At 38.9% G+C, this 15616-nt stretch overlaps 1 protein-coding gene across 1 annotated transcript in view; it reads left to right on the top strand.

Annotated features, from left to right (window-relative positions):
• The first annotated feature begins 863 nt into the window (after positions 1-863).
• The window catches only part of pth1r (parathyroid hormone 1 receptor), a 44058-nt gene continuing 29305 nt past the window's right edge, over positions 864-15616 (top strand). Inside the window, exon 1 of the mRNA XM_079650083.1 lies at positions 864-1950. Coding sequence (XP_079506209.1) covers positions 1885-1950 — 66 coding nt within the window. The 5' untranslated portion in view covers positions 864-1884. The remainder of the gene's footprint in view (positions 1951-15616) is intronic.

Genomic DNA, 15616 nt, shown 5'->3' with positions numbered 1-15616 from the left:
CATTGTATTATCAACATTGTAATTCACAACGTAATGCAATTTTAGGAAAGTGCTTGTAAACATGAATTTAAACAGACACCATTTTTAAGGGGGGTGGATTTCGTCATGCATTTTAAATGTGATTAGTGTTGACAGTACTTTCTAATGCTGCACTTTAAATAAATTCCATAATTCATGTCCTAAATTCTTATTCCTACCCAAGTTAATTACCAAAACATTATCGGCAAAAAGTCAAAGTGCTGGTTGTGCCCTAAATGTCCCCTGTTACTGAAATATCTGATTTACACAGATTTTCACGCCCATATTGGTTGCTTATTATTACACATACAACAGTAAGGTCTGTTTGAGAAGGAATTAAAGCCAATGTGAATAAATAAGAGTTAAATACAACTGTTCATGATCAACAAAATGTTATGAATCACTTTTTATTAAATGTTTGTACTTCCCTGAAACTGTGCACAAACTCTACACATGTCAAACCGTCCACTGTTTATTTCCATACTTCAGAAATGTGTAAATGCTCAAAAATTACTTAAGGAACCGTATAGAGCCTTCGATAAAAACGGACGTCTCCTGCATTATGTCTCGGTAATCCAATCCTACTAGATGCAACTTTTGAGAGACTGCAGGGGGAAAAAGTGGTTTGGCAAAGGCCCTGCGATCTGTTGAATGTAGAGTTTGTTTGAGGGGTGAGAAAATATGTCATTTCGGAGTCGTGGTTTATTCCAACGTAAGAGAGTGCGCACCAATCAGAAGCCTTTACCTGCCTCCTCTCCGCCTCCCCTCCGCTGCCATCCACATACTCACTACTGAACACGACCTGCCTCCTGCCACATCTGGAGACGCTTCCCAACACGAGAAACTTCAACTTTTGTGTTTCAGAAACACTCAGGCGTGTACGAACTGTCAATCCGTCAGGGAGAATTTGGCTTTTCTCGGTGTAGTAAGTAGAGCTTCTTGAAGCCAAGTTGGCGTTTCTGTCTTTCTCTGAGTTTTTTTTTGTTGTAACATTCGTAAACTGTGCCCGTGTGTGACTTTCATACATTCAGTTCCCGTGTCACTGCCACGCTAAATTGTGTTAGTTAAACGTCGTTTCCTGTTAACATGAAATGACACATTTCCATGTTGGGTTTTCTTGAGTCAGAAATAAGAAAAGTGAAGCGCGACAGTGCGTTACTATAGTCGATTTACGCAAATCAAGCCAACAGATCTATGAAAAGTTAATAATTTCACGCTCTGCTCTGTGACAGGATTTGTTTGTATTGGTAAATGTAAATCTGTCTGAGACTCTCTGCTCGATAGACGGCTCTGTGACTGCGTTGATGGGGACATGAGAGAATCAAATAGTAAAATCCCACAGCGACTGGTGATGGAGTGATACATTTCGGGATTGTTTGTGCCCAACACTGATCTAACACTTGGAAGAGTGGACTGGAATAATCCATAAACCGCACAGCTCCATACTGAAGTGTTTAAGTTAGTCTGGGAGGAAATTTAAAAGACCTAAAAATACAGCGTTGGTTTCTTCCCTACAAAGAATCATTTGAACTTCCCACCGCAGAGCGAGAGCGACATAAATAGTTCTGACATGTGGATGTAATTTCAGAAGAGGAAAAAAAAGACAGATGCAGAGAAATAAAGAGAACGGGCTGAGCCTGAGCATATAGTAGATTAAAGGAAATTAAATCGAGGGCAGAGCGAGGCGATTACAGAGTTATGATTTCACAAGCCGTCCTAAGCATCGAGAGGCCAGATGGAGTGAAGAAATACAACTCGCTCTACTTTGAAGAGAGTTAAACATAATAACAAATATCATCCGAGCATCATCATCCTGTGAGTGAACCCCACGAGGACTCTTGGAGGTAGAGCTGTCTCAGGTCAGCGATGGGATCCTCTCTGCTCCACAACCTGGACTTCCTTCTCATCTCACTTCTCAGCACTTTATGCCTGGTAAGTCATTTTATATTGTGTTATTATACAACCATGCAACATTTTATTTGACTGTTTTATCAAAAATAACTGTTCCAGCGGTGCCTCATCTGTGCACACGTCACTGAGAGCAGCATTTCATAAAAGAGATGCTGAAGAAAATATAATGCCACATTCATTTTTAATAAGAAAAAAACTGAATGCATTTACAAAATTGACTGATGTTAATGGAATCTGCATCTCTTGCAAATAAAAGGTAGCATGCTTTTGCAAGGTGTACAATAATAGATGGACAGAAAAGCAAAGCGTTGTAGCAAATTGCTGTCATACTAATCTGGAGTTGTTGTAAATCCATGTTATTAGAGTGTTGGCGTTTTGTTTATTGACACACTTATTGACATATTGACTGTAGGGGTTAATAAGGCTCCTGACACAAGCTGCTGCAATTAATGATCACACTTCCATTAAATCCATCTCCCCACTGTTACAACAACACAGTGTTTGTGGAAATCAGCGCCTGGTAACCTAGTTTATGTAATAAGCATGGCTTCGTGTTAACTACAAATTGATTTAAGCTCGCACCTGACTGAACCAAAGCAATTTTGCAGTTGCATTTAATTCCTAAATGCAGCAGCTCCTGAACATGTTCACCTCTCTGATGCACAGCTGTAATTATTTTCTTGCCCAACATTGTGATTTATAATTGCGCTTTCAAATATTGAAATAGCTGTATCCAGAGGGCCTGCCACACACACACACACACACACACACACACACACACACACACACACACACACACACACACACACACACACACCACACCCACACCCACACCCACACACACGCACACGCACACGCACACGCACACGCACACACACACACACACACACACACACACACACACACACACACACACACACACACACACACACACACACACACACACACACAGACACACAGACACACAGGCACACAGGCAGACAGCACACCAAGTTGGTTCTGTGTGTGTTTTGGCGGTGGCTGTTGTGCATTCAACAGGCAGTTCGCCCAGGCTCTGAGGTACAGTGCATTTTCCCAGTGATGTGGTCCATCACTGTACCGCAGTGGACCTCTAGGCTCATTGGTTTAGATGGCAGAGGAAAACAATTATAACATTGCTGTGTATTTATAGCTGATTCAACATTTAGTCGTTAAAAGGCTGTGTTTGTCCATGGTGTTTACCCGTTTTTACACTGGTGTTTGCTCAGTCTTCCTCTCTGCAAAAAAAAGTAATTTTCTCATCAAACTGTGACCAAACGGTAGATTTCCCTGAAAGCTTAAGCTGTGCGTGGAAAGTGTGTGTCTCGGTTAAAATAAAGTTTACATTTTAAATTGAGACATAGTTGTCAAACTAAATGGCTGTGTCATTTTCCAGAAGCTCAGCATGTAGCCTACTATAAATAATATATCCTGTCATTAATGCCAATTTTCACCAGCACAACACTATGAATTAGTTGGGTCTGCATTGTGTTTTTCATCTCAGCTGGCCTGTTGCAGTGACAGCTCCCAGACAAAGCTCCTCATCACAGAGCCTTTGTTCAGCGTGACTGGCTGCCTCACGTATTCAGTTATTACATGTTGTAAGCGGAAGCGCTGATTTAGGATCCTTTGTGAGCGTTTAATTTCTCCCTCATGACTGTGTTTTGCCCCGTGATGACTTTCACGTGTCTGATTCCTGACTGGAAGGAGTTGTATCTGTCTACCATAGCCAAGCATTATGTCAGCACTGTAAATGCTGTCATGTCTTGTAGTGCACAAGGCAGTTTTTACCAGTTTGACTCCATGTGGAAAATATCTGTTAATGACATTAGCGACATTAGCCCAGAAACAGTGGCTTAGTTCCTCAACGTGGCGGGAATGTCTTGATTAAAGTGGACCTATCATGCTATATTTGAATAATATAGTGTAGGACCATACCTATAAAAGGCATATTTATACTTTTCATTTTTCAAAATACCAAACAGATCATGCATTTTAGCCATTCCTCATTTCGCTCAATTTAACACTGTCTTTTCATTGGCTGATTCTGTGAGAACAGCACCATCTACAGGCCTGGCATATGTACTACAGCGTCTCCAGCGCTTTCGAACGGCAATGTCCGTGGCTGTCCCCTCCTGATTGGTGGAGCTGGCCCAATAGCCATAGCGCCACTTCTGTGACGTCATAGAAGTGCTCAAATCTGGATCAGTCTGTATCAGATCCGTTGCAGCCCCTTTTTTAGAGATTTGGGTATGGAGGAAAATAGAGAGGGTTCTGTTTTCTGACACTTGGTGAGTTTCCTGGAACACCTGGGACACATATTCATGTATAAAAGACGTACAAAAGTGCATTTTGCATGATAGGTCACCTTTAAGTATCTATGTTGTGCTGGACCTTAACATCTAACAACATTACAATAGAAGTTTACAGTTTCATCAAAATTGATGAAAAAGTAGAGGATGTGGCATAACAGGCAAATATATCTTTAAAAAATATATTTTTTCTCTTCAAAGTATCATTCAAAAGGCTTAACATTTAATTGGCCCTAAAAAGCACACAGAGTCCCCCCCAGAATAACACTTCTGAGTAGCTTTAGCCAAATAACCCTCTATGGAATTTCATAACACAGATTAGAGTGCAGGATAATCTCGTCTCAATCTGTCTGTGGTAATTAGGGCCAGCAGATTACTTCCCACTAATTCATGTTGGTGCATTTGTGAAACGTGCTCCTATATTATAATTTATTTTTGCAGGGCTTTTTAACTGATCTCTTGTAGGAATTATTATAATTTCTTTCCCACTTTTGGGAGTTTGCATGTGTGCCTGAAGAAGCATGAAATGAAGCATCTCCTTAAATGTATTCACTTTTAATCACTTGATCTCTGCAGAATCATGCAGTTAATCACCATGGACTTTCCTAATGAAAGATAATTCAGTTGACCCTACACTGAAAGGCTGAGTGATTTTTTTTAATTAACTATTATTTTCATTGTCTGTGTCTTTCATTGTAAACATAATGTGCAACATTTTCCATCATAAAACAAATATTTTAAATCTCAAATACAGAAGAGAAAAAAATTGATTTTTTTAAAAATGCATTTGACTTAATGGGGGATATGAGATGTACATTTTTTTTTTTTTGCTTTCATTTTTAAAACTATAGTTAAATATATAGTAAAATAAGTGCTTTAATAATGCTGCGTTATTATTGTAAAATTAATTCTGGCCACATCAGTGAGCCTCATTTGCAATGACTTGCAATTTCTCTTGTGAACCCTTATTGAATCCTATTGGTAATTTACCTTTAATGCGTTGCATTTATTCATGGAGTTGAAACCCTGTGGTCGTAGTCTTGATCTTAATTCTCTCTCTTACCCCATTAAGACATGCTTTATTCATGAAATAAACACAATAACATTTCATACAAATATAAATTGTTGTGCTATTGCAAGGATTTTACGCCCAATTAACACATTTTACAGTTGAGGCTTCTTTTGAAGAAATCCATTAGTGTTGTGCTTTTACGCTTGGCTGGACCTATCTCCAATGGGATTATTGAACATCACAAAGGCTTTTACGGGTCACTTTTGCACTAAATGTCATGTTAATTTACCAATCAGAGCCCAGCCCCACTTCTATCAAAGACAATGAACAGTCTATTTATGACTTTATCAAGTTAGTTCAACTTTAGCAGCTGAAGATCTGTGGAGCGGATTGCTAATTGTTGATTAGCTTGAGCAAATGTGAGCTCTTCCCCAGGCGGGAAGCTACAAACCAGGCCAATGCAGGACATGCCATCTGGTCATGGGAATACACGAAATCCACACCACGAAAGAAAGAAACAAGCAGACAGAATATTAATTGATAATCTACAATTATGCGCAAATAAGAGACCTCTTCGAAATGCTGTCATACACTCTTGAATGAATGCATTATGAGCAATGACTGCTATATTCTTTGAAAGGTCATATCTTTGACTAGGGGGGAATCAAGTAAAAACAATCATTATCAATTCGATTTGGTGACTCTATGCTTCCTTGGTTGTTTGGATATATCATATTAGAGGTGTTGTGATACCTTGGAATTAACAATAACCGTAATATTAAACAAATAATATAAACATAAATAATTGCAGCACCTCTTAAATCTTACTATCCATTACTGTTATTGGTTTATTTGTAGTCTTTTGTACAGTTTTTTGACAGTCCTGGTTTGTGTGTATTATTATACTTCACAAACAAACCGGCAGTGAGCTTAGATCTTGCCCCTAGGTAGCTTTGACATATTGGTTTATAGGCTGATAATTATTTGTATGATACTAATCCTTCAAGTGGGAAAAGGATGACACATTTTCATTATAGCTTTGATAAGGCATGGAGTTATGATTTCTATCCATCACCACTGTGTTTCCCATGTGCAGGTTCTGGTTATATGGAGCACTTTAATTAGTGTTTGTTACGTGTACCTCATTGTCTGGCCTCAATTCAAAATGTCGGAAAGAGATTTCTGTCGAAGACGAAATACAAAAAGTTGATGTCTGGTTGTACCGGTATTGTGTCCGTCTATCATCGTTTATGCCCTTTTCCCATTGTGTAGAAATGTAGAAAACAATATAACACACTGTTATATCAGGTGGTGGCAGTCCACTGATTGTACAATTTTATGATTGTTTCTTAACAAGTGGCTTGAAAGAATTAACACACAGTTTCACATCATGCCAAACATTTCAAATTATAGCCCTTTTGAAAAGCTGACAGTCTCAATTCTTCATGTTCGCTGCTTGCGTATGTTTAAGCTCTCTAATGGCACATTTCCACTACAGCGCGGAGCACAGTTTAAGCGTGCCGTGCCGTGCCCGGCTCGTATTTGGTTGCATCTCCAAAATCGAGGTTCTTTCCGGGCCAACAACCGGCTGAGTATGCTAAACTAGCGAGAGAATCGCTGGCAACTACAACAAAATGAACATATTTGACAGGGATTTAGTTCTAATACACGTTTCAAAATGATGCTGAAGTAACAACATACTGATACTGGTTAGTAAAAACCATGAATTAATGCTTTGACAAGTCTGCAGACAGACGGCAGGCGAAAAAAATGCGTGTTTTCTGAATGGAGATTTGGCTAAGCTAACGCAGAATATGCTCCGACCGTCCACACTCACAACAACGACCTATACAGACATAAATAAACCAGCGACTGTATTCGCCATGACACAGACAGTCTGTGGTTTGTACTTGTTTAACTTTTGTCTAGTTTCTGAACAGATATGAGGAGCTGTGAGCTGTGAGGGCTAACAGCTAACGGCTGATGTTGGTTTTCTGTGGTTCGCATTGAAGATGACGTCACGGCTCCGCCTACTAGGGTTAAAAAAAAAAAACTCAGACAAAAGGAATTCCGTTGTTTTCTTTACTGGAACATGTTTAACAGTACAAACAAAATAAAATAAACGACAAATAGACCAACATGATGTTGGTTTTATTTTTTGTTATTTTCTAAAGTGCCTGTCATTGCCTTTATTTGGAGATGCGCTATGCGCAGCAGCGCAGCGTCTTTCTCTGTAACCTCTTTTGCGTGCTTCGCACTCAAATGCGAACGCATTGTTGAGGTTGAGCTGTGATAGACCGACGTCTTTTCGCAGAGCTTGCATTTAACTTCCTTTGGACTTGTAAGTTCAAAGTAGTTCCACGAGGAGGAACTCTTTTTACCTGCCGCTTTGTTCATCTTTAGTCGCACGTATGAGGGAGAGGGGGGGTGGCGGTGGGGGTCGGTGTGTAGCGTGCTGCAGCTTTAGTCTGCTCTGCACGCAGGCTACCTCCAAGTTTACAGTAAAACAAACTGGTGGTGTGACCAATGGCAATTTACAATTATTAATACTATTACTATTATTAGCATTAGTCTATATTTTGGTTGAAACTGAGCCAGAAAAAATAAAAAAAACATAAATAATAATAAAAAAATATATAAATAAAATTGGTTTTTTTAAAATAATATTCGATTATGGAGACTGAAACGAATATTCGAATAATCGAATAATCACTGGCATCCCTACCGCCTACACTGCGTTACTATAGATACTACCCCAGTTCCTAAACTGTAATGGAAACGCAGCATAAAAGTGAGCCTGGCCTACCAAGGCCTAACTATACCGTACTAAGCCGTGCGAGGCCCTGCAGTGGAAAAGCGCCATAAAATAACTCATTTTGATGAAATTATTTATCCCACTGGTCTTGGGTCTGTCATTTGTCTATATTAAAGTTTTTTCTCCGAATTGACATATATTGATCATCTCCACAAGCTTGATGTGAATTAGCAGGTGTGAAAGGGGACAACAGGTCGTGAAAGCTTTTAAAGTCGTGTTTGAGGTGTACTTATGGAAAGGGCTTAAAACCACAGAAAGCTTGCAGCTCTGCGGTGACGGTCTGCAGACACTTGCACTAATGGCTCGAGTTGAAACGTCACATCATCGAAAACACACCAGAAAAAAAACAGTTTACTCCCTCTGCTTTGAGAGTATCATGTAATTGCCCGTAAAGGACTGTGGATAAATTGAAATCAGCAGGGGTTTTCAAACGCTGAAGGGTGTAAGAGAGGCTATTTTAGTGCACAGATGGTACCACCTTGGTTAAAATGTAATTTTCTCTCTCCAAATGAGATTTATGTGGTTGGCAGACTTGAGACATCCTGTTTTGCAATTTAGTTTTACAGCGCGTTATGTGGATTTAAGCAGCATGGAGGTGTAAACTCTGTAATCAGCTGCTGCATGCTGTAGATTGTGAGTCACTTCTGTCGTCACTGGTCAGTTAACATGTTGTCTGAATTTTCCCTGGGATTAGTCTGGGATTGAGCTCACAGAGGCAACTTGTATTGGGAAAATACTTTTCAACACACATGTCATTATGCTGTGTTTTTCACTGCAGAGCTTTACAGTTGCTGAGAGGATTCCTGAGATAATTGCAGAATAATCTAATTACTTGAACTTTTACATAGAAAGTCATACATCCTGTGGCACAGGTATCTTTTTTTGTGTATTGACTGACACATAGCTCAGTTTTGAGTGGGTCTGTGAGTCAGACTCATAACGTGTGTTAATAGGGGAGTCTTCAGTTTCACCAGCATGGTAAGGTTATACCATGGCTGTTGTTTGACTCAGGAAAGGGCTTTGTTTTCTTGACTTACCCTGACCTCTGCTTTTTTTTTCCCCTTAGCTTTCCTCTTGAAAGATGGAAGAGTATGTGTAACTCAATACCAACTTTGACACTTCACTGAAAAAAGTTTCACTTCTAACAGATTCCTTAATGATGTGTCTCTGCTCTATGAACTTCAGCATTCATAAATAGTTTGACTGTGTGTACGTTATAAGTTTTGGTTGTTGGCAACAACATATTTTTCCCTTTCTTCTATGCCTTTTTATATCTTGTAACCTTGACGACTTAATGATGCATTTAAATCAGCTTCCTAGTACTCAATAATCCTGTGAGTGACGCATCTTAAAAAGCACTTTGACAAAGATCAGTGAAACAGAGGAGGCAAATTAATGAGGCCAAAGATGTTTTATCAAACAACATCTGACATAATAGCTCACACACACATTTTCTTTCCCTTATTTTGGACATGCCATGAATTCAATTAGTTGTTACGTGCCGATGGACAATTCCCAAGTGGGATACGGCTATCTCGTTCAAGTTGAAAACCTGGCTATTTTTATCAAATATTTCAGAGTTATAGACTGCCTCTCTTCTGTCTGGCTTTGATAAGGTAATCTACATTTTATAACGTCCAATATCAAGATTTTTTTAACTCAAGCATTGCAATAAGAAATTGGCTGGAATAGCAGTATATTGTAACTCAACAATTCTAAAAGGTGGAGGCTGGTGATTGATTGCCAGTGCTTTGATACGTTTTCTTCTTATGTGGCCCTTCCTCATCACTTACCTGCTGTATCAATATTGTGGTGCAGACTTCCTTGCCGGCAATATGCTTGGAATCTCCGAGAACCTCAGTTGAGTTGACATGTGAAAATTCTCAGAAATGTAGATGCCTTTGTCGTTGACCTACGTTTCTGCTCAGCCCAACCCCCGCTGTTGGTGAAGGGATTGAGTTTCAAGTTTACAGAAGCAGCGAGACTCGTTCTACCCTCCTAAATGCAACACCAATTGAGTTTGTACACAATTCAATTACTTACATTATCAGGGGCAGGAATGGTATTGTCTTATTGAATATATGGCAAAACAACCACAAAAAATATCAAATCAAACTCCAATGTTAACCAATCCGTTTATCCTGTAAAAACAAAAACATTTTAAGTGCAAGATTTCATACATCTGATCCAGTTGTTTACGTGATTTGAAAGCAGCTCAGATCTGGGCCAGGAATACTCCCCTGGCACATGGCATATGGCTGAGAGGAGTCCGCATTTCTTAAAAGGACCTTTATTAGTTTCATTGCAAAACTCTGGGCCTTATGGGTTTGTAAGTATGCAGTTCACAGATCCAGATTTTCCAGCAATAAGTACAGGGGAAGTAGAGCTGCTTGACATTTAACGTGTGAGCCAATGAGAGCAAACCCTGAATGTGGAAGCAAAGTTACGTTTTTTGCAGATCTTAAAGAGGTTAAAGTATTCGGTATAAATAAACTTGTAATGATCTACAGCAGGGTTTTCCAAACTTTTTTCACTGAGGGCCAGATACATAAAAATATACGAAGGGCTGTGCCCCTCACTGGTGAGGTATATTGCCTCATAAGTTAAAGTGCACCTATCATGCTATTTTTAGGCAATATAGCATCTCTCAGATATATAAAAAACATGTCTATGAAGTGTTTTGCTCAAAATACCAAACAGATCACCCATTCTAGCCATGCCTCATATCCCTCTATTTCACTTCCTGTTTCAAAAGTGCTGATTTTGGGTATAAAGCTTTACAAAAAAAAGGAAATTGATAACAAAAAAGGAGGGGGAGGAGCTCATGCGGGACCCGGCAGCTACTGTCTAAACTAAATACTGCCGTGATGAAACGCCATATCATGGATTATCAAGGATTATTTCTGAAACAGTATGGAGCTCAAAGGCTTTCTCTCTTGCCTGTTATACCACAAGGTGAGTTCCTTTTTATTTCCTGCTTCTTCACACACATGCTCTCCAGTACAGGTTAGCTCTGAGTGTTAGCAATGCTAATATAAACACCGACCATATTACGTCCAAAACAGCCGGGCATTGTTTCTGATAGCAACGTTTCTGATAGGGCCGTGGGTCCACATTTCCGATATTACGTCATATCGGACGCAAATCTGGATCAGCTCCGTTGTACCCCCGTTTTTAGAGATTTGGGTACGCAGGAAAAGAGAGAGGGTTTTATTTTCTGACGCTGCGTGAGTTCCCCGACACACCGGGGACACATATGTATGTATAAAAGACATAAAAAAGTACATTTTGCATGATAGGTCCCCTTTAAGTTGTAAGTCAGCAAAATCAATCAAATGTAGGTAAATTATGCTTGTTACTTGAATATGCTTTATGAAAAAAAACAGCCTGCATCACAGATCTCCATAGGGTTTCTTATATTTTGTTGGCAGCTCATCCCTTAGAAAAAGGAGCCTCAGATTGCTTATAATAAAGGGAAACAGGAAGGGTATATTTCAAGCTTGTTATGTAAATAAGTCATTAGGCTTTTTTCTTATCAACTTAGATTTGTTAGATATAGTTTTCAACTTGAATTGACTGAATGTATTTGAGACATTTGGCTTATTAATTCATGAATACTACTGTGTAATATATGTTTACATATATATTGGAGAAGTACAATATAAGAGAAGCACAAGTTTCATTTGTGGGCCATATTTCATTATACTTTTTGAATTCGCTGATGGCCGTTTCAAAATTGCCCCCTGGCCGTAGTTTGGACAACCCTGATCTACAGGAATTACATTTATATTTGTGACTGACATTAGTGGGTATAATGTTAATTAACATTAATGTATCAAAGGTCAGATAGATAATTAACTCTTAATGATATCGCATACCTTTTGCACAAGTTCTTCCTGCATCATTAGAAGATATTGCTCATTGTCCAAAATGCCCCTGTGTCTTTCCCTATAGCCCTATATATCCTGTGGCTAGTTATTATTAATGAATGAGTGGATTAGCGAAAAGGTTAATTAACTATTAAACCATGCAATGTTGGTTGATTAAATGTACTATGTCTATGTTCATGTTGTTGTGGTTTAATGTTTGCTTGTGAAGTTATTTTTTGAACAATCATAACCAGTGCTTCAAAATGTGCACAATAAAAGCACATTAATGAATTTGTGCATAACACCATTCACACAGTGCATGGTGTTATGTACTCGGTTCTTTAGAGGCATTGTGTTCGAGGCAATGTTTGAAATGTAGGCAGTGGATTTGCAGCTTTATGTATTGTGTGGTTTATTGTTGAGTTTCAATATGTAATTGAAAACATAAAAGGTCACTCTTATGCTTATTTCTGGCTTCAACTCTGCAATAAGACCTTATTGTTGATGTGATGTGGCAATGCAGTTATTGAAAGAACAATAGTTCTCTGTTGAATAAATTCATATTTATTAGTTATTAACGATTTTTTTCAGGGATAATATGTATCATAAAGGCTACAGTAAATAATTGTAAAAGCCGATTAATTATAGATTCGGCCTGTACTGTAATAAAGGAGGCTGCTACATCAGTTTAAAAGACTTCCAAGTTTTGTGTTAATTATCCCATGTTCAAAATGACTACTTAAAGGTAACCAAAAGTGTTTAGTATGTTACAGGTCTTGGAGAGCACTACTACATATGCGAGAAAAAAAAATCTAAAAGCATTTTGTGATTCAAGAGGGGCTGCACAAACTCAGGTTAATGGGCTGAATTGATGACACTTGAGTCACATACTGTATGGCCGGGGCAGCCAACTATTTTAAACACAATTTAAAAACAAAAACAAATGTGGTGGTGTGGAGCTAGAAAGAATTAGCCTAAGATTAACAGAACTCGGTAGCTCACTCCTCATATTGGCTGCAGGTTATCAACTCAAAGCTACATTAGCTGCTACTAGCATAACACAATTTAATCCATCACCACTGAACTTGCATTGTGGGTAATGAAGGCACCAGGTTTTCACAAGGAAGACGATGTAGCAAATGGAAAAGAGGATATTTTTGATTCTGCTGAAATGATGTCTTGAAGAATTTTGATAATGGGCCAAGGAAGCTAATTTCTGTCTGCAAGCTACAGTCGCCTGGTTTCAGTTTGTGCTGAGGCACTTTTTTGGTTCCCCTGGGAACATTTGAAATTGATTGCTTGCTAACAATTATGCAAATGAGAAAATGCTCAGAAATCGGGTGCTTTATGCTCTTATTATGTGCTAATAATCTGGTCCACTTCAGTTCACCACAGTGTTAACCCATGAATTAAGAGTATATTACTTAGATTGAAATATACTTGGTTAGAGTGAGAGCAACACCTTGATACACTGGGAAAAAAACATATTTTTAAAATGCAGTCCATAAAGACGATTTTGTGTTAGTGCTCATTGTTTGTGTACTATGTGCAGAGCTAATTCTCTTTGACTGAGTAACGGCTGTGTTAACAGTAAGCTGAATGTGTGATATCAACTTGCGCTTTTCTCATCCGTGCAAACTGTTTGCCTTTCGTTACAGACTCTGCCTTTTACCCAGTTCCAGCAATTTTCAGTCAAATAAAAGCATGGTTCAAAGGCCTCAGCACCAGTGACCCTGTAGTAAGTGGAAAGCTCACGCTGACAGGCCGCTTGCAGGCCTCTCAGTTGGAGCACACCGTGAACAGTGTTGTCCATGTGTGCTTACATTTCCCTCAGTGCACTAGACAGTCTGAGCATCCTCAAATGGATGCATCAACATTTGTGTCTCTGATATGTATTCAATCCTTAAACGCAGTGATATGTATGTATCTTTGGAGTTAATCCATTAATGGCTCAGCACATCATTTAGTGGCTTTATGTAATCAGATTTGTGCAAGAACATCTTTTTATAGAGCAAGCTGACTTGTGAGCAGTCTTTGACAAATACAATGATAAAAAACACCCTATGGAAAACACACTACAATGTCTACAATGTGATTTTTATATAATCTTCCTTAATATCTTGTGTTTTCAAATGGACTTACTGTATTTCTTGTGAAGGCTTTTCCCTTGAAGTCACACTGGAAATTATGTTGCGTGTTATTTAAATTAAGCCCTCAGCAGTGCTTTAAGGAAAGAGGCTACAACGCAAATAGTAAATATCACTTTGAAGGTCATAGTAATTACAGTCATGTTATATAATGTTTTTCTATTGTTCAGCACAAAAATGAACCCTATGATAACAATTAATATGTTAAACTGAATTGATCAACATTATGGTTTTGTTCTAAAAAATGAATACATACATAAACTAATAATAATAATAATAATAATAAGGTTGTCAGTTATTAAACTGGAGTGTTATTCATTTTCTTTTCTGTTAAATAAATAATTAGAGAGATGACTGACCTTGCTTGATGAGTTTAAGTAGTCCTCTACAAAGCACCTCAATCAAGGTGACCAAGTGCAAAGGTTCACTCTCAGCAGCCACTTCAATAAGCAAATCAAAAGGGTTGAATATTAGTGGAAAATGAGGGACACCTTGGGGTGCTTAAACGGTGCCTAATTTGTCTACAATTTAGAAGCTTTATTGGGGAGGCTGTAACAATTAGGGGAAAACATTGTCCTTGCCCTAGTTGTTAGCGAGCAGCAGGCTGCATAGTGCCCCTTTGGTCGACATTGATAAGGGGCTGATTGCCTCTACATGTGTCACCTTTTTTGTACTCAGCTCCTTCTTCACTCAAATGTTAAACGTCTGCAGCACTGATTGCTCTGTTGTGCTCGGCTCTTGCTAGTAATGGCCCACAACATACTTGCTACGGAAATTATTTTCATCAGGTTCCTAAGGTCACAAGGACAAGCATTTGCTTCTGGCTTCAAAGTGTGCTTCATTGTGTTCACTCCTACCGGTCAAACTGGTTAAATATTATACCCAGAGGCCCCCACTGCGCACCAGTTTTCCCTGTATTTGTGTGGACTCTTGGACAGGCAGTTCCACATAGCTTTCTGGTTCGTTGACTTTAGTTTGATCATTATGTCGTCAAAATCACTCGCTGAGCTGTGACTTAAAAGCACAAGATCATCCAGAATGACCGGCTGTGGTAGTTATAGGGCTGCAACTTACAATTATTTTCATTACTGATGAATCTATGTCAAAATTGTGAAAAAACACACAAGCCCAAAGGAGCATCTTCGAATCACTAAACTAAAACATCAAAGATAAGGCATAACGAAAGGTCTTTGTTGGTCCATGCTACATCCTTCAACAGGCTTTTGTAAATCCGGCTAATAGATGTTTTGTAATCCTGCTGAAAAACAGACAAACAGTAGAGGCAGAGTCGGGGTTTCTGGCATAACTTCTTCAAAGCTGCATGGAGAAGGGAAAAGGAGGTCAAAACTCCAGCACCACTTTTAGTAAATCGAGCATCACTTGGAGTGTTTGATGATGCAAACAGACTGCCTCCATGACCCCCTGCCCTAGATTATATTGTGAATTGAAAGTATCATCATTGATTATGTTGTAGTCTCTATTGGGTTTTCATGAGCAGCGAGAGCGAGCAGCAG

This window comes from Notothenia rossii, assembly GCF_949606895.1.
Source record: "Notothenia rossii genome assembly, chromosome: 9".
Classification (NCBI taxonomy): domain Eukaryota; kingdom Metazoa; phylum Chordata; class Actinopteri; order Perciformes; family Nototheniidae; genus Notothenia; species Notothenia rossii.
Note: the sequence above shows the minus strand (reverse complement) of the source record. Positions and strands in the feature narration are given on the sequence as shown.